This window comes from Stigmatopora nigra, chromosome 10, assembly GCF_051989575.1.
Source record: "Stigmatopora nigra isolate UIUO_SnigA chromosome 10, RoL_Snig_1.1, whole genome shotgun sequence".
Classification (NCBI taxonomy): domain Eukaryota; kingdom Metazoa; phylum Chordata; class Actinopteri; order Syngnathiformes; family Syngnathidae; genus Stigmatopora; species Stigmatopora nigra.
The window spans coordinates 10,448,659-10,475,247 of NC_135517.1; the positions used below are offsets into that span (position 1 = coordinate 10,448,659).

The 26,589-nt window shown below is 39.3% G+C and overlaps 3 protein-coding genes across 4 annotated transcripts in view; 1 reads left to right on the plus strand and 2 right to left on the minus strand.

Moving 5' to 3' along the window:
* Positions 1-823: 823 nt before the first annotated feature.
* On the minus strand, positions 824-3,602 carry LOC144203759 (elastase-1-like). Its single transcript, XM_077727345.1, has 8 exons — positions 3,498-3,602; positions 3,322-3,425; positions 2,829-2,929; positions 2,625-2,750; positions 2,410-2,546; positions 1,538-1,680; positions 1,006-1,155; positions 824-926 (listed from the first exon to the last, which is right to left on the minus strand). The coding sequence occupies exons 1-8, from the start codon at positions 3,535-3,537 to the stop codon at positions 915-917; spliced, it is 813 nt and encodes a 270-aa protein (XP_077583471.1). The 5' UTR covers positions 3,538-3,602; the 3' UTR covers positions 824-914.
* Positions 3,603-5,218: 1,616 nt separating this feature from the next.
* LOC144203760 (elastase-1-like) lies at positions 5,219-24,129 on the minus strand. Its single transcript, XM_077727347.1, has 9 exons — positions 24,029-24,129; positions 7,530-7,756; positions 7,205-7,302; positions 7,031-7,131; positions 6,334-6,459; positions 5,832-5,968; positions 5,616-5,758; positions 5,394-5,543; positions 5,219-5,325 (listed from the first exon to the last, which is right to left on the minus strand). Exons 2-9 carry the CDS (start codon positions 7,567-7,569, stop codon positions 5,314-5,316), a joined length of 807 nt encoding a protein of 268 aa, XP_077583473.1. The 5' UTR covers positions 7,570-7,756; positions 24,029-24,129; the 3' UTR covers positions 5,219-5,313.
* Positions 16,074-26,589, plus strand: part of asic1b (acid-sensing (proton-gated) ion channel 1b) — a 93,453-nt gene continuing 82,937 nt past the window's right edge. Inside the window, exons 1-2 of one of the 2 annotated variants that reach the window (XM_077727342.1) lie at positions 16,074-16,787; positions 26,036-26,231. In XM_077727342.1, coding sequence (XP_077583468.1) covers positions 16,426-16,787; positions 26,036-26,231 — 558 coding nt within the window. In that variant the 5' untranslated portion in view covers positions 16,074-16,425. The remainder of the gene's footprint in view (positions 16,788-26,035; positions 26,232-26,589) is intronic. The other variant, XM_077727343.1, reaches the window with a different exon arrangement.

The window sequence follows — 26,589 nt, forward strand, 5'->3', positions numbered from 1 at the left end:
TGAAGGTTTGGGCAGTAAATTGTCGATCTGAGGCTGTGTTGCATTATTAATGATGGATATTAATCACCTGCTCAGGTTGCAGATGTAAAAATAGGCAGATTTTTTTCCATTTGATATGACAGAGACAAGAAAAGATCAAATGGGCACATTTCATCTGAAAAAAATAGTTAATTTAGGTTGTAGTTTTGTGTCTTCATCATACTATTTGTATATATGTTTTACAGGGCAAATAATTGTATTATTCCTATTATATTTACGCATGGATTGAAATGTTTATTATCAAGTCGTAATTGTTTCCACTTTTGAGTTTTGGAATCCATAATTTACACGTTTTTGTAGAGAATTTTATATATATTTTTTTTTACTTTTCGTATGGGATAATGTTGCATTCACTAGATGGCACTGCACATCTACTAAAGGAATCAGAACTATTCTCCATTGAAGCACCGTTCAAACACACAAACATTACAGTATTAAGGGCAATTTCACCAAAAACATTTACAACAATAAAATAATGAGATTCATCATTTAGAAAAGGGAACACTTAAAAGGAATTATACACATAAAATATTAGTATAAAATAAACATCACAACATTTAGAAGATGGAGATTCCACTTAAATATATTAGTGGTAAAATAATCCCTATCAAAAAGTACAACTCTTACCCTAAAAATATCACAAACTAACTCTAAAAGACAAAATATAATCTCAGTAGTTAAAATTATGCAGTTTTACTTTGCATTATCTTTTGAAACTCTGGCGTTTCCTTAAAATGTTCCATTTTATAAAGGTTATTTAAAATTATAACTGTGATCACTGAGTGAAAAAATGACTCAAAGTTGTACATTGATAATGGAAGACATTTTATTCCTTATTTCACCAGAAAAATACAGACTCCCGTTGTCTTTTCCTTTCAACCCATTATCTGCAAAGAGAAAAGTACAGATCATTACAGCAAAAAACTTTCCACAAATTACCCTCAAGGGATTGGTGTAGATACTGACGCCGTTCATCCAGCTGATGTAGTCGGACACACGGGTGAAGACGGTGGGCTTCCTGTAGGCGTTGCATCCATTGGACGACACAAAACTGGTAACGCCATGCACCGCCCATCTGCCGTTTACTTTGCAGTTGAGTGGGCCGCCGGAGTCACCCTTAAGACCAAAAATCACATTTTAAGAGCCAATAAAAAATTAGGAATGTCAAAAAAGGTGTTAAAATGACTGCACTAATGCAATTTTATATCTAGAAAAAGAAATTGGCACTCAAATGTGTTATGTTTTAGCATGTCACAGTTATTTAATCCAAAACATTGCATTAGGGAATGTCTCCCTTGTTTGCATTTATTCTGGTTGTGACATCACAACCAGAATTGTTGATCATGTTTATCTCTCCAGTGTTGTACAAGGTAGTACATTATGTTCTTTTTGGAGATTGTTTGAGTTACTATTAGACTATAAAATAAAGATTACATGCATAAAAGTGCTTTTATAGAGTTGGTATTGCTTGTGTATAATACATTTGTGGAATTGTCACCTGGCACCCGGACTCACTGCCGCCTCCGGCGCAGACCATGGAGGTCTTGACCGTGCTGCCCCACCATCCGTAGCTGGAGCACGTCTTGTGTTGCACCGAGGGGAGGTAGGCCTGCTTCAGCTGGGCAGACAGCTGACCTCCAGCTTTAAGTACAGAAGATGACCTCGTGTAACATATATATATATATATATATATATATATATATATATATATATATATATATATATATATATATATATATATATATATATATATATATATATATATATATATATATATATATATATATATATATATATATATATATATATATATATATATATATATATATATATATATATATATATATATATATATATATATATATATATATATATATATATATATATATATATATATATATATATTTTTTTTTTTTTTAATTGATTCCTGGTAGAATGTTAACAAGGATCTCATAAAACTTTTTGGGAAAACTACTCACTTTGACTTTATCTAAGAAAAACCTTAAAGTAGAAGAATGGTTTACATTTTGAAATGTGCCATTTATAAATTTCTGTTTTTAAATTGTATATATTTTCCTCTGCTTCTATTTTTTAATATTTTGATTATATTTTTCAGTGTATTTGTTTCATGAAATCCTTTTAAAATATATTTCCGATTTAGGAGTTTGCACTATTTTGTTGTTGTCATTTAATGTAATTTTCTAGAGTTGTTGTTTTTTTTTAAATTATTATTTCCATGTACTTATGTATTTAATGTAATTTCAGGCATTCTCTATGGCTCTAACCATCTAGTTAATACCAAAATATGTTAAAAAAAAATGTCTGAAATCATTCACAAAGCTCACAAATGCGAGAAAAGCGATTACTCACTCTGGGTACGCCCCCATCCACTGATGTAACAGAGGTTGTTGTGGGGCAGGATCTGACCCGAGGGTGGGAGGGAAGCCAACTGGACGTAATTGTTGAGGGACGCCTCGGAGGCCAGACGCAGCAGGGCAATATCCCACCTAAAGACGGCGGGAACGTTCTTTTTAGTACATTTTAGTTGTATTTTGAAGACAGCGACGAAGAAGAGCGATGCTGACCCTCCAGCGACGTTGTTGGAGTTCCACCTGGGGTGAATGTAGACGCGACTCACGCTCATGTACTGCTCTCGGCCCTCGTGGCTGTTAATGTTGTGGTCTCCCAAAACCACGCGCCATGTTCTGGAACTGTAGTGGTGTGGAATTTGCATGAGGATTTTGGATTTTTAAAAGCAAAGGGTTACAGGTGTTAACGTTCCCACCCACCGGTCAACGCAGTGAGCGGCAGTCATCACCCATCCTCTTTTGACGAGAGTTCCTCCACAGGTGTGGTGGAAGTTGCTGCCAGATTTGAACTGAAGAGAGATCTGATACAAGGCACAATGTATAGCATTATTATTATTTAATAAGTCTTTAAAATGGTTTGATGTTTGAGAGGCATGTTGCTTTAAAAAAAAACATCTCAATTAATACATTGCTTCCCATTGGGTGGCTTTGAGTCCAATCACAAATGAAGCTAGTTTTTTTATTGGTTTATTTCTATTTTAAAAACAGCTCCCATAACAAGCGTACCAAGGAAAGACACTAAACTACAAATAAATCCATTCAAATTAAATTGACTTACAATTTGGAATCTCCTCACTAATGTAAAAAAGAAAAAGAGGCTCTAGTATTGAACCCTGTGGTATGCCAACATTAATGCAATAGATCATTACATCCTTAAAGCAATTGAGGCACATTCACATCAAATATTTGTTACCTGCCAGGGCCAAGAGTTGGGTCTTGCCACCTCTCCTCCAACGACTCTCTCTTCACCCTCGACCTCTTCCAGGAACCTGGGCTGGGGCTCCAATTCAGCCAGCACTGGATACACCAAGCAATATTTCCAACAGTTATTTTGTCAAGTATAAAGAGAAGCAAAGAAAGCAATCTTACCCAAGGCGGCGAGTGTGGTCAGCAACAGTAGCTTCAACATGTCTGCAGGTTGCCCAAAAACTGTCTAAACTTCCAGTTCTTTTTTTTGCCTTTTATACCCGTCGGATGTCTTGCCCTCTATGCGACTTTTTCCATGCCACCTGTGTTGATCACACACTTATCACAACATATGTGCTGAGTCTGTGAACAATGTACTTTCAGTTTCCATGAGAACTCAACATTACGCCATTTTTTTTAACTCCTTGACTCCTGAATTCAATGACATTTTAAAAATAAATTTCCAACAGTATTATGGAATACATAAGTAGATATATTTTAAAAAAATATAAAAAAATAAGTAAACAAGTTATTTGATATTAAATATCTATTTTTTATTGTGTATTGTTAATAAATGTTTATCCATTGCAACCCTTCTACTTAAAATGATTCGAATGTATACATTATTAAGTATGTGAAAATCGTGAAATCTAAAACAATTAAACAAAGTTTAGAAAATTAAATTGAAAAAATATTCTTTATTTACTCTTTATTTACTCTTAATTTGTTATGAAATTGAATTTAATTCCACTTCAAATGGACATCTGACAGTGACAAATCCATTTCAATTTGATTCACAACAGAAATAATATTCAATAAATTACTCTTGTGTAGTTTATTGAATATTATTTCTGCTGTAAGAGTTATGATTTTAAAGAAGTTGGAGATACTTCACTTCAGTCTACATTTAACTTGACTTCACAGCATTTGTCCTGCGTCACAAAAGCACAAAACAACCTAAAAAAATCAAGTGCCGCATGCATTTTTTTTGCTTCAAATCTCTTATTAGATCAAACAAAAAGTTTCAAGGAAGTCAGGAAGAAAAAAAAGCTGAATTCTTGGAAATGATTCAAAATTGACATTTTTCAGCACAACGGCTCGTTGTTTTTTTCTTCATTTCTGTGTGTGTGACATTTTCAAATGCTGGCAAGATTTCTGAAGACATGGCAAAACTGTTGACTGGTCAAATTTTGACAACGCTTCCACTGATCTGACTCCAGCGGGGTTCGATGCACAGTGTTACATAATACAGTTGTGACATGGTGTCATATAAAGTGAAATAAAACTACAGTATCTTGGATTTTTTTAGTCTTTAGTAGTTCAGTTTTGATGTGAGGTGTCATTAGAATGATTAATTTGAATCCAAACATTAACTTTCTTTGACAGTGTTTATTAATGCTACTTATAAACAACTGTATTGACATGCGAAAATAAAATAAAGGAAACCATGGATTTAAAACAAAAAGTTTAGTTAGAGTCCATATGACAGTTTAACTAGATCAACCCATGTTAATCTGCCCATTACTAAGTAATGTTTAAGTAGAATCACATTATTTTTTTCCTGTTAGAAGAAGGGAGTCTTTTCTTATCCATATAAGTAAAAACAACTAATAAATTATCTAATTACTTGACAATAGTATTATGTTTGCTTGATTAAACATTTAGAGAATTGTAGGCCTAAAAATGATCAGTTAATTGAGCCTTTCAAAGCAATTATGTTCTTATTTCTTTCACTTTTTTAAATTCTCTTCCATTTTTTAGATGTAATATTAAGAAGAATGTTGAAACTGAATAGTCTCTAGAGGCAACACAGGCACCAATAAGTCTGCAATGAATTAATCATTCCTCATCAGTTTTATTGCACCAGTACAACTTTATGTCAGCCAACCAGAAAGAGTCATAAATTGATGTTATGTCAATGTACTTTATTTTGAAAGATTGTAGTACATTGGACCATATACAGACTTGACAAACGACGTTCCAAGTTGTGTACTTCTGTTTACATCATGATCTATGAACAGAAAAGGGAAAAATTAGGCTGATGTTGACTCAGTTCCGAATGTGAGTCTCACCACCCACCGAGTCCATCCATTCGTTGTAGGCGGAAACGCGGGTGAAGACGGTGGGCTTCCTGATAGCGTTACATCCGTAGCCGGAGACGAAGCTGGCAATGCCATGTACGTAGTATCTTCCGTTTACCATGCAGTTGAGAGGACCGCCAGAGTCACCCTGAGGGGGAAAAACAAGCGTTAGAATGAAAAACCTTTCAGATTTTTGTCCAAAACATCAACGGCGACTCACGTTGCAGCCAGACTCAGATGAACCGCCGGCGCACACCATGGTGGTCTTGATGCTGCCACCCCACCAGCTGGGGCTAGTGCAGGTCTTGTGGTCCACCACGGGTAGGTAAGCCTGCTTCAGTTGCGCAGACAGGCTGCCTCCAGCTATTTAACAAAAGCGGTGAGCTAGCGTTCCGAAATAGAAGCGAACGGGTGGGTGTATGGGAAAACTACTCACTGGATGTGAGTCCCCAACCGGTGATGTAGCAACGGTTGTTGTGGGGCAGAACCTGACCCGAGGGGGGAAGGGAGCCCAGTTGCACGTAAGAGTTGAGGGTGGCAGCGCCGGACAAACGCAGCAGGGCAATGTCGAAGCTGTGATTGACAGAAAAAAATAACTATTTCGGTGTTATTGGCGAGGATTTTATCACTGGTCTACGTCCATTTCATTTGAAAAGGAAGGGTAAAAAAAAATTGTCGATTAATTACTTTTGCGGATCCCTCAAAATGACTAGATGGGCTGGAACTAGCCCCCCGGCCTTGGGTTTGCCAGACATGTACTGAACCAATACTGACAGGAGTATGTATATTCGTTATCCTCTTTGTAAAATGACCAATGCCACAAACATTACTTATGCAGCAGCTTTGTTTGTGACTGCATGACTTTATTATCCTGCCTGGGAGACTTTTAGCTTTTTGAAAGCAATAAAAATAAACCTGTAGTGTAAATTTATCCTCACCCGCCGGCCACGTTGTTGGAGTTCCATCTGGGGTGGATGTAAACCTGGCTGACGCTCATGACCTGCTCTCTGCCGCTGTTCCTGTTCAGGTCGTGCTCACCCAGAACTACACGCCACGTCCTTTGGCTGCAAGTCAAGTCCACGATTCAACAACCACAGGTTTCTTATTGCATATAAATTTGAAAAAAAAAACTCACAAAAACCACACGTTCACAGTAAAATATCGGCAGCTGTGCTTGGCAGAATTTTACCATTTGAAAAAAGACAACTTTTAAAATACATGTAAAAACAGAATAGTGCTTCGGTGACTGTAGGTAAAGTTTTTTTTAAGAACTGAAAATTGCGTTAGCACAAAACAATACATATTAGAATTGTTTTTATCCTGTGATCCATGTGTACCTTGACTTAGTGGACTTAGTAGAACGCTGGGTATATTAAAATCTTACTGCCGGAGAACTGAAATAAATAACTGATGGTGGCCAAAGCTAGAGCTATTAGCTCAGCAGTCAGCCTGCTTAACAGCCACAATGGTGCGTATTCAAAACCTACTTTTACTTTTTTTTTTACTGTCGTTACTATTGTTTTTACTTTCCTTTTTGTTTTAACCACAACTGCCGATATTTCTTTTTCGTTCATTGATTTTCCATGCAGCATATCCTCACAAAAACACAAGAACACAATAAAATAATCCTGGTACCGGTCCACGCAGTGAGCAGCAGTCATGACCCATCCTCTTTCAATCAGAGTTCCCCCACACGTGTGATGGAACCTGGAGCCAGATTTGTACTGAAGGGAAATCTAAGCAGGAAAAGGTGCCATTGAAATCCATCTTCTCTGCCAAAGTCATCCCTTTCATTCTCCAAGAATTTACCTGCCAAGGCCAGGAGTTCTCCTGGGCCACTTCACCTCCTACTACCCTCTCCAAACTGTCCTCCAAGTACCTGGGCTGGGGCTCCAGCTCAGCCAGCACTGGCAGAAAAAGATAAGAAATGAGACATTTCAGTTTTAGTTGAAAGAGAGTGCCAGAATAATGCACTGCACTCCATTTAGATTCACTGAGCTTCAAATGAATGACAAGGTGACAGCGAGCAGGCTGATGGAGAGGAAAAGGATCAATAATGAACATTTCCATATTGTGTGTGTGTGTGTGTGTGTGTGTGTGTGTGTGTGGGCGTGTGAGTGTTTCGTTTTCTTACCCAGAGCTGCCAGAGTTGTCAAGACCAAAAACCTCAGCATGTCTGCAAAGCGTCACCAACGTTTTATGAAGAGATGTAGATGTTTTTCAGCTTCTTTTATACCTCGACTCAACCTTCGATTTTGGTATATTACTGTAAATGTGCGTGGGTTGTCCAGCTACACACCTGTGGACTGTCCCACAGTCCGTTATCGTACTCGCTCACGGTATCAGTGCATGGGCACGTGGCTGTTAGAAGAAAGGAGGAATGGAAAATATTAGGGGTTGTTTTTTCCACCCAAAAAAATCATTGTAAACATATGAGTTAAGTTCAGATTGAGTGCAACATTTTCTGCACAATTCAAAACAGCTACCAGAAAAAAAACATAAATAAGCTTAAATAAAATGAATACGTTGAAGAAAAAATTTGATAAAAAATAATAAACAGACTAAAATGCAAATAAAATAATAATAACAAAAACATAAGTAATTCAAAATAATAAAAGCATTTTGAAAAAACTTAGTTTTTCCATAAAATTAGAAAAGGAAATTAAAAACTCCAGCCGGTGTGTTATTGGCACTGGGACATTTATTTGTTTATATTTTTATAAAACTCCAATCCTTCAATTTCCGATCTTCTGGTCAGATTTGGGACATATCTACTCAATAGTGTTTAAATTTTGAAATCAATGTGGATAAAAGTGTCTGAATAACTCCACCTTTCTTACACTACTCCATTTAAAATGATGAAATGGTGTGCGAGCTCTGAGTTAATATTTACATCACAGCCCTTTTGATTCCTGCTTGAAACTGACAAGCACGAGGAGATAAGCATGGGAAAATGTGGCCCTGGTCTCATCTCTCCAAAGCATTCATGTAACATTTGTAATTACGTCAACGTATTACAGAATTCAAGCATTTGAAAAAAATAGCTTTCATACAGAGTTAAAAAGTCAACTAAAATAATCCGTTAACTTTTTTCGTGCCAAAAAGCCAACCAAATCTCTTAAAAGATAGTGTGAGAAGTGAGCCTAAAAGATTTCTCGCGCGCTTGCCTTGAACATTTTAACAAACCAAGCTACATAATAAGATAGCGTGAGAAGTGAGCCTAAAAGATTTCTCGCCCATGAACGTTTTAAACAAAAAAAAAGATCAGTCCTCTCGAGTCAAACGTGTCTCAGCACTCTTTAAAGGCAAAAGTTATACCGATAATCCCGACAATAGGGTTTTCGATCACTTGAAAACTTCCTAATGGGTGAGTGTGTGTATGTCTGTTTTTACCATCAGGCTCCTAATTAGACAGGAAGCCATTAAAAGTGGATGGATTTGGGATGACTTCCTTATCGGGCCATTACGGCGATATCGGGCCAGAGTGATAATTGAGCGGCCCCCAAGAGGACGTGGGCGGAGGGATGAAACGCCGTGAAAAGAGGGGACATCTCATCCATGTATCGAGCCCGACCCGCCATCACCGTGGCAACCTCCACTTACATCCATGGAATGTTGAGATCAAAGTTAGGGAGTGTTGGGGGATGTGTTAATTAAAGATGCTAGCGCTTGATACCACACCCCCTTTTGTTAATGGGGACTCTGTTTAGTTCCCATCAAAATGTGTGAGTGTGGGGGTAAATGAATGACACCTCCAGAATTAACCTCCATAACTAATTATAAAAAAAAATATGAATGATTTGTAAGTGACTTTTTGTGAAACATTCATTCATACATTTCGTTTACATTTTTGTTTTTGTTTACTGATCATCCTCACATTGTTTTCCAGCCAATCACAGGGCACAAGAAGAAGGGGCCAATTTAGAAGTTCAACTAGCTTAGAGTGTATGTTTTTGGGATGCGAGTAGACATCGGAGTACCCCAAGAAAAACCATGCAAGCCAGGGCGAACATGCAAGGGATCAAAGCCTCGATATCAGTACTGTGAGGCCGATGCGGTGACTACAACACCAGCGGGCCACCATTTTCAATAAAAGTGTAGTGCAAAAATTAATTTGTGTTTCTGCCCTAAAAGTAACAATTCTCTTTCAACCAAGTATAATATGTACCGATAACGTGCACGAAAATTCATCCACTACCTGCCTTGTTTTTAAACTTTAATTGCAATGACACTGAAAACAATCAATGTGACTAACACTGACAACAACACTCTCTTCTTTTTTTCCCTCTGCAATCACATTTCCCACTTGTCTTCTTTTTTAAGTCTACCCTCCATCTTCCCTGCAAAGGTAGTGGGATTGAATGCATTAGCACGGTTGGGGGATACACAATGTCGGTTAAGGAAAAGATGATCTGCTGTGACTACAGGTTCTTGATTGATTCAAGTGGAGTAACGGTGATCTATCTTCCTTGTTCCAGGAGGCTGCAGCAGGTGATTAAACCTCTTCTTGCTGCGTGACTCTCTCTCTCCAGCGATGTAACACTACTGGGTTCCAGCTTGGTTTAAGTGGTGGTGCATGAGTCACGTGCCAGGAATACTACATTTCTGTAACCCAATGTTAGAATTCTCCCCCTAAGGAAAGGAACCAAACGATACAAAGAAAACAGAACGACTCCATTGAAAAAGCTGGAGATAGTGAATATTATTGCACATTAATGCTCTGGGTGCTAAAATCAAGAAGTATCTGTTATTTAGTTAGGGTTTCCAGCTAGGGGTGGATGACTGGAGTCATTTGGCTGCAATTGCCATTGCTGAACATTCAATACATTTTGACTGGGACCATGTTCAATATTCAACCTGAGGAAACACATCAACAAAATTCTTCTAGCCAAAACATCCTCGCATTCAATTTTAGCAGATATGATTATTGCATTGCCATCTCTACAGGTCTTCATTTATTTTGATTATTTTTAGAAAAGGGTGGGAAATAATTCATATTCTTCATTCATGTATTTATTAATGTTCCATACCGGCCACCCTAAAAAGGGTTGAGGGAATTACTGGAGCCAGTTGTCTTTGGGCGAAAGCTAAACTACACCCTAGACTGGTCGCTAGTCAGTCACAGCACACAAACTCATTCACTATCATAATCACACTGCCACCAAGTGGGAATTGTACCCAGACTGTTTGCATCAAAGTCAGGTCGAAGAACCACTGCACCACCGGGTGACCAATTTATATAGTTTTTTTTTTCCCCCTATTCGTTACATCATTGCTTTTTTAAAGAAATAAAATAAAAGCTTGGGAAAAATATTCTTTATATTTGTAAAATGTAAATTTTGTTTTATTTAGTTAAACAGGGGAAAAATGTTTTCCAATTTTCAAAGAACCAACACTTTATTTTAGCAAAAAAAATATGCAAATGATTCCCTTTAGCAGGCCACACAAAACAATGTGTCAGCCCAGTTTGACATCACCGTATTAGAAGTAATTACAAAAGTCCACCAGGTATTTCATATTGAAAATCCAAATTAAAAATGACGTCTCTTTTTTAATAAACACTGTTGTACAGGATGTTTGAGACTAATTAAATAGCATTAAGAGCAGCTTGTGCCGCTCAGTTCATTTCACCCCACTTTTATACCTGTCACCATAATTATTCCCCGGGGAGAAGAGGCGAGAAAAGAACTACGTCAATTAGCTGCGTTCAGCAAAAGGTACGTCAAGTTGTTGGAATAGGGTGATGGGATTACACCTAGAAAATGCTCATGACAGCGCGGATAGTGATACTCTATCAAGAGGGGGAAATTTAATACAACTGTATAGTATGTGCATGAAAAACCCATGTAAGCATGTAGGATGATCTGGCATGGCAGTGAAGCAATTTCTAGTAGTGCACTAGGCCATACATTTGCCAAATGTCTTTTTTCTGCATCTTCTGTTTAATGTAATCTGACAATCAGACTGCTATGTGTAAAACAGTTTCAATGGTCTCTGAGATATCACAGTCATGCATGACTACTGTCTTCATTACTGGAGGGAGGAGAAAATTAACTTCTTTAAACACTTTTGGAAGCAAATGTCTTAGCATGCAACACAATCCCATTTCATATTAGTGGCTTTGCAATTCTACTTCAGCGCTTGACGTAAATTGAGTTTCTAAAGCAAGGTGTGTCAAACCGGTATTGGGGGCCCACTTCCACAGCAATTAAATTTCAAGTGGGCCGGACCAGTTTTCAAAGGATCAGTGTTTTCATTTACATATGCGAAAATCTCTGTGGATTACAGTTATGCAACAACACAGTGGAAGACATGGCAGACGAATTACTACGAGTGGTATTTCATAGCTGACTGCAGACACAAAGTGAGCCAAGTGGAGTATCGGGGAGACTCGATCATGCAAATCACAAATCTCCGTTTTTATGGCGCAGATGTCAAAGTAAAGGCATGTGATTCGGAATGTCTAGTATCAGTGAAGTCAGACGTGTCTTTCAGGCAGAACAAGCCCACGGCCTGGATTGGACCCACTGGCGGGCCCATTTTGGCCCATGGACCATAAATTTAACACCCTTGTATCTAAACCAACATGATTTCCTTTTTATTTTATTATATGCAATCAGTGGGAAAATCATTAGGAATATTAAACTCCACATGATATTTAGACCAGAATGTAGATTTGCCAAAAGTATCGACAGAGTGGTGCTCGCAATATCCAATATATTTGATTGCAAAATTAGCCTTATGGAGTTATATTTAGTTTTGTACAGGTCAGTTCAAATGGATTGGGCATCTACAAGTGATGAACTCATTGAAGGAGTTTAAATTTAGTTTTTAAGAGTCACGTGGTTAGACGTCTATAATCGTCAATGGCGCTGAAAGAGTTATAAAAAAAACTATAATTTTAAAGGACATCCCAGCAATTTGTTGTCATTGCTCTCGATTGCAAGATAGATTTTTGTAACATTTGCATCTTACACTTTTGGCTCACGTCAAAAACAGCCTGAGCTAATTTATAATAAGCACTTTTCATGGACAGCTATGAAAAGTTATTGCAAGCTATTTCATTTTCAATTACCTCTTCAATGAAAGCTAATTCCTTTCATGTCATACTCTAGCCCGGTGCCACATTTTTCTCCGCCTATCTGCTATATGCAGGGGGCATTGTGCGATTTACTTTGGTCTCATTGCATATTCCAAAAAATAAATAAGCTAGGGGAAAAGGACGCAGGTAAGGAGGTTTGAAGGTGTATGCGAGGACTTTGTGTGAATATTTCATTTGCTGTTATGGAAAAGGAGTAATTAAGATTAATTTCTCCTGGAGTCAGTCATTAAAAGGGTCGGGGGAGCTTCTCAGCTGGGGAATTTTCAAACCCAGGCAAAGAGAATAACAAAACACGCTTTTACTCTGCGGGAGAAGAAGGTATGCAATTTTTGCTAGATATACACAGTGGCTATGTTTACATGGTAACAAGACAATGAGGGACAAGTGAGTGACATGAGTAGATTGGTTGATACAAAAGCAGGCAAGAAGAGATGAAATCGATGGGCAATCACAGGAACAAGACTCGGTAAGGAAAAAATAGGACATGAACTGAACATTAACAAACTCTGACCTTAACTATAACAGAATAAAGCGATTACACTATTCAAAACCAAGGATAGTACAGGAGAGCTGGTGGAATGTTTGTAACACAAAAGGTGTATGTGTATATTTATTTATCATGTGTTTGTCCTTCAAAATATATTCATAAAATCCAAAGCAGTAACGCCATTCAAAATAGACTGGACTTCTATTCTGGTCAATGACACTGAAACATGAACAGTCTCTGGTTTGGATTAAGTTTTTGAGCAAATAAACAGAATCTAAAGAACTGAAAAGGCCTTTTTGGATTCTTTGACATAAGAAAAAGTTCATTTCCCATTGGGCAAAAATATAAAAACTCAAGTTAATGGAATTCTATAAAGAATAAATTCATGACAAACCTGAGAACTGTAACCAGGAGAGCAAAGTAAGGAAACCCAGTCAAAACAAAGCAAAAAAAATAAAAAAAACAGCCCCTCTGAGATAAACCCAACTGGTAATGAGGATCTGCACTACTTTGACAGCCTTCTTGTCCTTCATTTGCTCTGAGCAAGCACTGATATTAAAGTAGCTTGCAATAAAAATATAATGGATTGGCCCAATGCCTGCTATGGCATTGAGGACTACTAGCATCGCATTTGATAGCCAAAGTAAAAATATCTGTTTTGTGCCCTGTTTAACTTTTGAACAATTTATTTGGAATAGGACCAAAATCCACAGGGAGCTTTTCTTTCACGATATATGTAACTGGCTGCCGAACACGTAATACAAGACTGTGATTATACTAAAAGTAGATGACGCAGTTGGAGGCGTTTTATTGAGGGGTGTCCCTTTCGCTGTCAATAAAGTTGCCCTTGACTGATAATGATCATCACCCATTGAGGTACTGAGCATTTTTCTAGGTTGATTTGCATTATTAGGTCTAGCAAGCATTTATCTGTAGAGACCTTCACCATCACCTTCTGCTTATCTGATGAGGTCACTTCCTGGATGAATGCCAAGACAACAATTGCAGGTATGCAGTGTTGTTTTTGGCAGCCCTTTTAAATTTTGTCTTATGCTGCATTCAGACCGACCAAGTTTTTTTTTCTGGTCGCGCAATGGGTTCCCAGACAAAGTCAATGTAATGCGCGTGAAAGGGCGCACGTTCAATCTTCGCGCCATAGAGGGAATTGATCTTTCGCCGACAGAATTCAGACAGGACAACAAGCAGGAAGCTTCCAATGGCTGTAAGTCAAAAAAATAAGACAAAAAAAAACAAAGGACTAAGAAAATTGTCAAAATATTAGGAGATTAAAGTAGTATTATAAGAAAGAGGCAATGCATTGTAAGATTACGGGGGAAAATGGTAATAAAAGGGATTCAAGTAGTAATTTAACGAGATTAAAATTGCAATTTGATGAGATTAAAGTGGATTTATTACGAAAATTAAGTCACTCGTGGTTAGACATAGCTAGTAAACAACTTATTTTATAAATTAGCTGGTTTGTGTTATGTGAGGTTTCATTTAGAAAAAAAATGCTCAGTAATTGAAATAAAGAACAGATAAATGCCAATTTGGGGGTGTAAGAGTTTAACTGACAGATGGGCATTGACAGTAATAAATATCCAAATTATTTGAAGAGGTGGATGAACGAACCTTGATTCACCACCACTTTCCCACTTCAAATAGTGATGAACTCATTACACTTCACATCAGATGATGAAAAGAGCCTTCTATCAGGCTATGTCACAGCCGCGTCATGCTTTGTCAGAATTGTTATTGCCCGGGCAACAGAACATTGCTCATCTTCTCGGCAAGCGCTAATCAATACGAGAAGCGAGCTGTGCAGATGACTGCCGGGTTGTTGCTGCAGCAAATGAAAATTACGGTGAGAATTATGAATAATTTCACGGGTGAAGCTTCTTGCATCTTTGGCAAATGTGGCTGCGATGAGAGATCTGGAAGTTTTGCCTTATTTCATTGGCATCAATTTGATGGTGACAGAACAGATGGTTAACTATATATTGCTATATAATGGGCGTTGTTTTCTAAAGGGGAAAGTTGAAAATGTTTAACGTCTCACCTGTGTGTCAGGAACCTGTTAGAAAAGCTCCATTAACCTCTTCTTTACACGCTTTTATACCTTTATTGGGGCTAGTTTTATGACGTGTCTCATGGCTATCAAATGTTACATTTATATGTATATATTGTTTGATAAGTGTAGGTATGTTTTTATTTGTTGGCCTGCAGGATTGCATATAGATGCTGACACCGATATTTAGATACAATTAGTTAATTTGACAATGAGGACTAATTAATTGGGTTCAAGAATGTTCTAGTCTTGTACATTTAAGTCCCTTGGTGATGAGAACTTTTAAGGTAGTAAATACCAACAACAGTAATAAATAAATGTTTAATAATTTTCACAATTTCAGCTCACTGGACTTTGAGCTATTTAACATTCAAACTCTATCAATGGCAGGTGAGTGGTTAGTGTGTTGGCCTCGCAGTGGGTGGGACCTGGGTTCAAATAAAACTCCTGTGAGGAGTTTGCATGTTCTCCTGTGTGGGTTTTCTCTGGGTACTCCAGTTTCCTCCCACATTCCAAAGACATGAATGGAAGAGTGATTGGACACTCTAAATTGCCACTAAGTATGAGGTTCAGTCTGAATGTTTGTTTGTCTTCTTTGCCCAGCGATTGGCTGGCCACCAATTCAGGCTCCAGCACCCTGCGCGACCCTACTGAGGATAAAGCGGTTGAGAAAATGAATGAATGAATGAATGCACGGATGAATGAAAGAAACTCCAAACACTCAGCCATGATAAATCACCTCATTTATTCATGCTACCAATTTCTAGCTATTCAGTTTCTTTCGCATCAATCGACTGTTCACTGTACGACATGAAGTGATTTCTGCGCGTCCACATTTGAGTACTCCGCTAGTTTCTGGCGTTTCTCGGGGACAATAACACCTCATTTGACGTCGTCAGATGATTATTCTTTTTCGTTTTAGCAGCCTGCCAGGTGCACGGTCCTCGTTTTTGGCATTGAAAGCGTGCTGATTAGCTGCATTGTGGAAAGCCTGAGAGGAGGAGGAGGAAGAGGAGGAGGAGGAAGAAGAGGAGGAGAAGGATGGGGAGGAGGGGGAGAAGAAGGATGCCACAAAGCTGCGTGTGACAGCTCGTCATGATGCAGCTGTTTCCACAAAAACCTCGGGATTGCTCTTGAGAATCAGCACGAGGCGACACCGCCTATTTTCGCTTTTTCAAGGGAACTTGGACAAGTGCGGATGCGCGAGCCCCGGTGGGTCGCCTCGCCACTTTTTCCTCCCCGAGCGTGGAGGCTTGTGATCAGGGCGTGAACTTCCCCCAGCCCACCCAGTCCTGTCTTTAACGAAGCATTTCTCTCTCTCCCCCATCTCAACGAGCCAGTCGTCTTGATTCTCCCTCGGATTCCCTTCCACCATGGATCTGAAAGCGGACGCCGAGGACTTGGACTTGGCTCGACCGCCCCCCATCGAGGTGTTCGCCAGCCGCTCCACGCTGCACGGCGTCTCGCACATGTTCACCTACGAGCGCATGTGCATCAAGCGCAGCCTGTGGATCCTCTTCTTTCTGGGATCTGTGGGCGTGCTGGCTCTGGTATGCGTGGATCGAGTGCACTTGTACTTCCAGTACCCACACATCACCAAGCTGGATGAGGTGGCAGCACCGCTCATGGAGTTCCCGGCAGTCACCTTCTGCAACCTGAACGCCTTCCGCTTCACTCGGGTGACCCGTAACGACCTGTACCATGCAGGTGAGCTGCTGGCTTTGCTCAATGGAAGGTGAGTGACCCACGGATTTGGATTTCAAACCTATTTGACGTGTGGTGGTGCGTTAATCAACGCACATATCTTTTACAAGTCCAAATGAGTGATTTGCATTTTTTGATGGTGGCAGTGTTGTACATTGAATAACTTACACACTTTACCCTGTCACAGCAGTAAGCAAAAGTGTCCAACAAGTTCAAAATGAACTACGACCGCCTGACTCACTCTTTAATCATACCATCATCCCAGAAATATTAACAACAAAACCCCAAATTTGTGTGCCCTCTACTGGCGAACATGGAAGATACAATAACTCATTTTTTTTTAATGTAATGAACCAGCCTTGAGACAAAAACAAAACAAAAAAACAACTAAAAATTGGACTCTGTGAGTCCTTGGAATGGACCTATCATATTTCCTTGTGATCCATCCACGAATAAGGAAAAAAACAACAACAACAATAGTTTCCACGCCACCAATGACAACAAAAGGAACAACTTAACATGCCTTTAGCGTGGAATAATAAAACAAAACCTTATTAAATCACACTAAATAAAATACGTCCAGTTGCTTAATGATGCTAACACTCTCAAAACGTCATCGATTGGCTAAGAAATAGCACATATGTTTTGGTTGTAATATCAATCAACTCATTGGCTGCCATTGACAGTGATAGACATCCAATTCATCTCATCTGAGTTGGCCCTGAAACATTATCATTACATGCCTAATATCTCAGAATAAATACATTGGACACATCTGCCTCAGGGGTATTGAAACATGATCCGCATGGACATCTATTTCTGTCAATGGCAGCCACTGAGTTGGTATCTATGGTATAGTATCATAAATAGTAAAACAGCATTGTTTTTTTAAATTAAAAATGTAAATAAAATGTAAACAAGAAGTACAATGAGTTTGTATTACAAATAAGACCCAAAGGTAAGTCTAAAACATGTTCATTTGCCAAAATATTGTAGGGGAAAAAAAGTATATTCAACTTCTAGGTATATTCAACTATGCAATGTGAAAGCACCATGAGCCAACAGAGATTGACAAGGCACAAGTGTGCTGGAAACGAGTGACACAAGAGAAGGCCAAAGACTGACAGGTGAAAATAATAACCTAATCGGACAAGACAGAAACTAAACAAGAGGGAAATCAAACCGCAAACACGACATGAAATGTAGCTTTTTGCTTTGTCGCATTATAATATTAATATGGGCGTTCATTTATTTCACTGTTAAAAAGTCAGTGCTTGTCATTTTTACCCTGTTTTGACGTTTGTGTCGCATTGCCAGCCAGTAAACACAATTAGTTGCTCTTCCATTTGTGAAATCTGACAACATGGCGAGCTTCAGGTCACTGACTGATTGGCTATCGTTCCGTCTCACGTCACATTTACCGAGTGGGTGGCTCGAGTGCTGTTGGCTTTGACCATGCGCGTTTGGAATTGTCATTTTTAACAGGTTTAGACTTTAGAATTTATCAAATTTTGCTAGGAGTAGTTGCAAATAACGGCCCCATCTTTACAGGGGGATTAGTCAATCGAATCTTTCAGATGCTTTGTGTGTTCAAAATAAATAAGTGCAACCTCTTCAACATGTGTAACATTCATACTAGACAAGTTTTACCAATTTGATATATTTAGAATCTGTACATTTGCTATCATTTATTTTTTGCATGCATATGAATAGTGTGGAAGCATACTGCTGCCAGACTGGAGGTGGTACAGCTTTGTTATGAAATGACAAATTTGTCTTACTCTTGTACTAGTTTGATGTTGTCCTGTGACAAGTTTGACGTTTTTATGTGACTAATTTGTAATTTGACCTCAATCTATTGAGATGACAAATTCAATGATTTAACAGGACAAGGTTCCCTTCTACATTTAGGCAATTCAGATCACCAACCAAGTCATTTTACTAAAAATGTCAGTGCAGAAAGGTTTAACTTTTAAAAAGAAACACGCAATATGTCATCGTCTGCGACCTGAAGATTTTTTGTCACTAATTACAGAAGCAAAGTTTTAAAATTAAACATGAAACTACATTTCACCCACTGTACATTGCATATATTCATTTGCTGAACCGCTTATCCTCACAATGGTCACAGATTGCGTATATTGCAGTTGTAACTTACTCAAACAAGCCATTCCGAGGCACGTAATGTGTACGTGTTTGCACAATTAACATAAAAACATTGTTTCAGCTATTATCATGTATAATGTATACATGTCTGTCCCTTCAATTCACATTTCCTTTTAATGGAAACATCTGTGTCCATGCATAACTCAAATATTTGTCTGTACACACAAACACATTAAACCCACTGTCAGTTATGTGAGTACATAATGGAGCTCAAAGCTCGCCACGATCATGCGTGCATAGCTTCTTCCCGTTCATCATCCCCTTCTTCCTCCTGCCTCACCTCCAGCCATTTGTCTAGTGCCGAGCAGATCAAATCAAATCTCAGCCAGACACTAAGGTTTTACCTCGAGGGGGAGCCCATCTGTGGGAATTTATTTTGAAAGCACCCAAATCACAACAAAGGTTATCTCAGGGCACATAAAGACTATTTAAGACTTTGCTTGGTTTTCAAAAGAATTCCAACATACGGGATGGGATGCCTGTGTAACTATTGCCAAAGGTCCCATCAGATTGAAACAAGGCCTTTGGCGTGAGAAAAAAAATAGGCGAGTAGCACGTTTTCCCGGAAGAGCATTTCAAAGTGCAGAGCTCTGCAAAAGCCAACCCTTTTTATTTGGATCAGCACCAAACTATACAACTCTAGAGATGCCTTTCAGGTTTCTTTGTGAAAAATAATGACAGAAAATGCAAAGGAAATCGTAATAATTATTACCTAAGTGCCCCAACATTTAGCCAGATCCCGCTCAATAACGTGCTGTTCAGGAAAAGGTCGGGCCCAATGGGGAAGTAAATCGAATCGACTCAGACACACTGCACAAACACGCTTTTTAATGTTAACATTTACATGACACGATTATTTCCTAGGGTGTCTTTTGCCCGTTGCCGTATCCATTTTTTATAGTTTATAGATCTTGTGTTTGTTTTGCAGTCAAGGAAGGCAGGAAGGTGATGTCAGTTAAGTCGCATGAGTCGCAGTGTGAGTGCAAAGCAATGTTTTGACACCTGTCTCGCTTGCTGCCGGCCCACTCAGAGGATACCAGAACAACATGGCTCAAACACGCAAAACCTTTTAAGGCTCGCTTTCGTCTCGGGGCGAACCTTTCATCCACAACAAAAGCGGCCTTCACCCTTTTTCATTTTGCCGAGCAAAAAAAAACCCAAAGCAATACAAGATAGCGATAAGTGGTGTGTTGAAACAAGATAGAGACGTGACAAGATGTCCAATTTTAAAGAGATTGTTCAAGCACTATGAAAAAGCAATGGGGAGAAAATTGTACTAGTATTTGTATTTCTCACTGGTGGATGAGAGAGAGTAACATTTTGTTTAATATTTAAGAGAAAATCGGAATAAACTCTCACCACAGAAACTTTGATTTCAAAAGATGTGCTCCAGCAACCTTATGCAGACTCACTAAACATTGGTAGAAAAAGTATCTGAAATTAAAAATAAATAATTAAAGCCATCAATAAGTGGTGTTTTGGAACTAAATGTTGTCAAATTTAAAGATCAGGGTAGCGACTTAGTGGATTGAGTGATTAGCATGTCCGCCTCACAGCTTTGGTGTCCTGGGTTCGAATCCACGTTGGTCCACCTATGTGGAGTTTGCATGTTCTCCGGCTACTCCGGGTTCCTCTCACATTCCAAACACATGCATGGTAGGCTGATTGGACACTCTTGTGTATGAGTGTGAGCATGAATGGTTGTTTGCATCCTTGTGCCCTGCGATTGGCTAGCCACCAATTCAGCGTGTCGCCCGCCTCGAACCCGAAGTCAGCTGGTATAGGCTCCAGCACCCTCTGCAAATCTTGTGAGCATAATGCGGTTCAGAAAATTAATCATTAGAATAAAAGAACGAATGAATAAACACTCACCTTAGAAATTCTCACTTGAATTTTGCTCTCCATAGATTGTTTTCCAGCTCTTTTTTTTACAAGAAAACATCAAATCATTCTAATTCCGATAGTTTAGGCAGCTGTCACAGCTCGAACGGTAACAAAAGATGAACGGACGGGATCTGTATGCTGTACATAGTGAAAAGCCATGCAGGAAAACGCTGTCAGAGCACTTCTTTTGCCTCCACATCTCATTACTGGGTTTTTTTCCCTTAAATCCCCTGCTGATGTCTGCTTCCTTCTCTCGTCCACATCCCTTCAGTTCATTCTTCTCTTTTTTGAAGTCCACTGCGCTTTGATCATTTAAACTTTGGCCAGACATGACAAACTCCAGGCTGTCTACCGCCAACTTTTCATGTCCTAATTTTCCCTTCACTTTGGCGAAATGACAGTCCTTCTTCACAACTGTACATGCCACAACAACACAACATAAACAGTATCTGATGCCAATGGTGTATTTTTAGCTTATTGATCCATGCCGGCAGTGCGGTGGGCTAAGGAGTGTGACTCCTATCCTACGCCCACGTATAACATAAATTCAGCATTCTTCTTTCAGACGTATTATTCTCTACCTTTACAGTAACAACAAAAATGGTTTTATCGCAATGTATTTCATACACAGAACAAACAGCGGTTTTATTAGACCGCTTTTGCACCATAAACATTAATCTGTGTTTCGACAGCCTTTTTCACTACTTCAGTGCTCTGTAGGCAGAATGCAGGATGCTCATTTTCCGGGAAATGATTTTTCTCAGAGCTAACGTTTACTAAAATAAATTGCTAGGTCAAGTAGCCAAATACTTCAGTTGAGCAAGAGTAACGCTACTGCACAATAATATTACTCAAATGTAAAAGTAGTCATTCAAAAATGTGTAGTATTTGGTGAAGAAAAAACAAAGTTGTGAATCAGGGGGGCATTTTATACGAGAGAAATTGTAAAATTCAACAATTTTAAAGCAATTTCAAGGGTATGGCTTATACGGCTTATATGCGAGTAAATACGGTAAGTAATTTATGACAATATGATAGGATATCTATTTTTGTGAGGGGCACGACACACAATTTTAATCACACTAAATTGAATCTGTTAAGAAGACACAGATGAAGCAGCAATAGGCTTAACTACTCCTGTTTTAATTATTAAATTAACTCAACCTAAGAATTCCCTCCCAGGGTATGTTCCTGTCTGCCGCATAATACTTCACACCCATGAACGGTAACTGCAGAAATTCATAAGTTATTCACTTATCAATGTACATTTCCTCGAAGCTGCGCCTGGCATATGAAACTGCAAATCCAATGAAAAATGCCGAAGGGAAAACACAAGCGCCGGTCTCTTGCAAATGCTACATTTTGCCACACGAGGCGGAGGGAGGGGCCACAACACGCCGCGGCAATTATCGTGTGCCTCGTAAGCCGCATGATGAACACGTCTTTATCCGCGTGTAATTAGAGCTGTTTGTTAAGCTACAGTGCGGAGCCACTGATTAACACTGTCATCCTGCATTCTGCTGCCAACACTACCATTACTTGCTACTCCTTTTGGCCCCCGGGAGACGTCCTTTCACTGCGTATGTGCTCAAATATGGCTTCCCGACCTGCTTGCTGAAGGAAAAAAAAACTGCCAGAGATAAGGGCGCAAATTGGATCCCTATGTTCTAAGCTCATTTTTCAAGGTTTTTCGATCAAACCGTGACGTTCGTACGCCTCCCGATAACGGGCAACACACTAGTGGGTGAACGCTGGGCCTTGCCTACACTTTACAGATGAATGCAATCAGATACTGTAACAGCAGATTGCATTGTTTTTGGCAGAGTGGCGCTAATCTGAATGGTAATTCCCCATTCGGCATGGATGGACAGCAAATAGCCAACAACTGGAAGTAATTCATGTCCGTTCCTTATCGGTGAAAATAAATGGCTTACCCTAGCTAGTTCAAATTATTCTCTCCTTAATATACAAAGAGCGGCATAGCCGGAGGTGGGGGTTTTGTTTTGTTTTGTTTTTAATTGCAGGCTCCCCAATCCTAATGTGTGGGCCCCTACAGACACACGGCTAGAGGGGCCCTCATATGCCCCTAAACCGGATCTCGTATTGTGATTATTATTGTTAACACACCCCAAATTCTGTTGTCCCTGCATACAAAGTTAAGATGCTGCACTTTAAAGTACTTTTAGGACATTTGGTCAATTCCAGTACTATTTTAGTCAATCAAAGGCAAGTAGTACCCACATTTTGCACGGTCTTCCTTGTTACATTGTTAACTGTTTGTCTGCCATTGTTCAATTACAGTTCATTGACCACAAACACACCCCTTTCAAAATTAACACTCTTCCACCTTGTGTATGAAGGTTATTTTTAATAGGTGTTGTCTGTCCCTTTAAGATGAATTAGTTGACTCTGTCCTAGAAGGAAAATCGATGGAGTTCCTCATTTTGGGTTTGTGTGTGTGTGTTCCCTTCACGCTTTGCGGCGCTCAACGAGTCAATTGTTCAGTTTTTTATTTAGATGAGGCCGCAAAGTCAATGATGATCATAATTGACAAAACAAGGTCACTGTGGAATAATTAGCGCTAATGGTGGCGTTTGCTGCCAAAAAAAGGACAGCAACATTGGGAAAGTGGGTGATGCAGTTTTCGAGGATGGGCGGGGATGAATAATATTTGATTGTGTTTTATCATTTGAATGAATAATAGTGTTGTTGGTGAAACTGTCCTTTTTTCCTTTTATTGTTTTGAAAGTGAGGGAAATAGTGGTTTAAAGGATAATAATAAGTCGGCTAATATGGATTTTTTTAAGGTTCATTCAAAAAAAATCTAATTTTAGACTTATTTGGAACTCTATAATAGCATATAAAGGCAAAAATAGCAAAACATTCCAATTTTCATCAAGCTTTGGATCCTTTTTCACGTTTTAATTTGTCATGTCTGTTTGTGTTAGTTGGTGAATCAATATATGTTTTGAAAATGTGTATTATTGTTTATTTAGCAAGGGCTGATATTGGCCGAGTAAACGGTTTTGCCCTACTTTCTACATCAAAGCACTCCATTATTTTTGCAGAATTTTGCCTCTGGTTCTCTTGTCATTGCTCAACAATGTGTGAAATTCTCAGTCATTCCCAAACTCCTCCAACAGAAATTAATATTACAAGTCACCCGGGGCACGTTACAAGCATCTGATTTACTAAATCAATCATGACTAATTGGATCATTACCTTCATAAAGATTTCATTTTCGCACGCAAGATCCTTGATGGAACCTCCTTGCAGCGACACGTATTGAATATGAGGCCACTCGCGTGCACAATTTGATGAGCTCTTCCTGAAAAAGGCCGGCCGAGCCATGCAGATCGGCTTTCATCCCCCCCTTCCATTCCCCTCCCATCCCCGGAAAGAAATTAAAGTGCTCGCCCCCAATAATCCAATTGAGGGTCTCCCAACTCGGAGTTTTCTTTAGGGAGCGGCGGAAGGGCAATATTAAAAAGTTCAGATGTATTACTGAGGCTGTGTGTACTTTCAAGTCTCCTCACTGGTGGCTTTCTAAACGTGGCAGCTTAAGTGCTCTCCTGGCAGCTCGGTGTTGCTTCTAAAGCAGAGGCTCAGGATGCAATTCATTTAACTAAAAGATAACCCCATAAAGAGGCCCCGGGTCGTATTTCTTCGAGAAACTGTAATGATGTTTGGCCACCTCCGGGGGGGCCAAAGTTGCCCCACGAGCTCGGGGTTATGTGTGGAGATGAAGTAATGGGCCCGTTTTGCTTTGACCTGCCATTTCATGGGTTGTTGCCAACATTTGACAAGTGTGATCTAGTGCGGTGCGATAAGGAAAAGGAACAAAAAACATCATCATATGCTTCGTTTTATATAACGATATTGAAATGACATGATATAATACATGGTTCATTATTTGGTGATTATGCCAGTTACGGATCATTCATTTTCTCAACTGCTTATTCTCACAAGGGTGGGGGTGCTGGAGCATTTCACATTTAACTATGGCCACCAGGTGGGAAACATCCTGAATCGGTGGCCATACAATCGCAGGAGGTTAGATCATTTAGAAACATTATATTTTGTCCAAATCCTCTTTTGTGACCCTCTTATAGCAAATATTTTCTTATACATTTTTAAAATGCTTGGGTTTACTCCAGGTACTCTGCAACCCTATAGATAAAGCAGTTCAGAAAATGAGATGAGGTGCGATTTACATTAACATTCACAAAAAAGAGGAAAATATTGACCATGTTATATTTTGTGATTTCATTAAAAAGAAAAATCATTGTTTTAAAAATAAATACAATATTCAGTTTGTTAGAGTATTTATACCAAAAGAAATTCTAGAATGGTGAAAACAATTAATATTTCCTTTTTGGTCTTTTACTCATTCAAAAATTGAAAGACACATTGCCAAGCATAATGATGTTATATGTATACTAATTTATTCCCCCAAAAATCCTTTGGCAGTGTCATTCACACAGTTGGTGCGACAGCTTACAAATGTTTCTCCTAATTACATTTTAATAGCGTTTCATCTTAACACTCGTAATCGTCCTGGCTGGTGTCTCCATGGGAGAGGGCGGCGTCGCCATCACTGGTGACCGGTTGTCTGCCCTCTGAATGGAGGTGACGTCAGTTAATTGAGGTTAATTTGAATGACTTCGAGCAGGTGCCAGAGGTTGATAGCCGACGTCAGACTGTGCTTTACTTTTCAGGCCGCTTTCTTTTATGAAGCCATGCGTCACACTGTCATGTGTCAGAATGAAACATTAATCTTACTCCACACATCCTGAAAAGGCTCTTATTGTTTAATGTAAAGCCTTCATTAACTCATTGGCTGTCGTTGACAGTGATTGACAGCTGATCCATTTTGACTGGGAGGGTTGGCAGTGATTCTTTGGTTGAAATTGGATTGGATTTCTATCCATGTCAATCACACAAAGCCAGCCATGCCAATTGAAATGGCATTGACGTCCATTAACCTCAACTAAACTCCGCCCCAGCTCTATTATAACTCGTACATTACGACCTGTACATTTTGGAGGCGGAGTTTGGCCAGGGTCAATCAGTTGAGGGACATATTTCACATCAAAATTACGATTGGACGCACGATTTGACGGACACTAAAAACATTGATCCAATGAGGCATCACACTTTCACATATATAACATCCCTTCATTTTCCTCACATTCTTATCCTCACATATTGAATGCCTTTCTGGTGCAGGTACGAGATCCGTGACCCTCACCTGGTGGAGGAACACGTTCTGAACGTCCTGAAAGAGAGGGCCGACTTCGACAATTACAAGCCTCGGCCATTCAACATGCGCGAGTTCTATGACCGGACAGGCCACGACATCAAGGACATGCTGCTGTCCTGCTACTACCGCGGAACCGAGTGCCGCGAAGAAGACTTCAAAGTGGTGAGTCATCCATGACCGATAGTCACTTTGCCTCCCGTGGTTTGGATTGGCGCTGGTGTCTCCGTGTACCATGCGAGGTCAGCTTTTAATGGAGCTAGTGGGAGCATGTGAACGAGATGACATTTGGTAAACAGTTATTACACCCCTGGAAGAAAAAAGGGAGTTTAGATTTTCTTGTTCCTGCCGAGTGTCACATAAATGTGAGCAGATGCGCATGGCGGCTGCCTTTTGTGTGATACTTGGCGGTCTTTTAAAGGTTAAGCAATGCTATCATGAAAGGTTGAATGAGAGGTTGAACATCGCCTTTGTGTTTTGCTTACTTGTGTAATACTGTAGTCCGCTATTTATAGTGAACAGT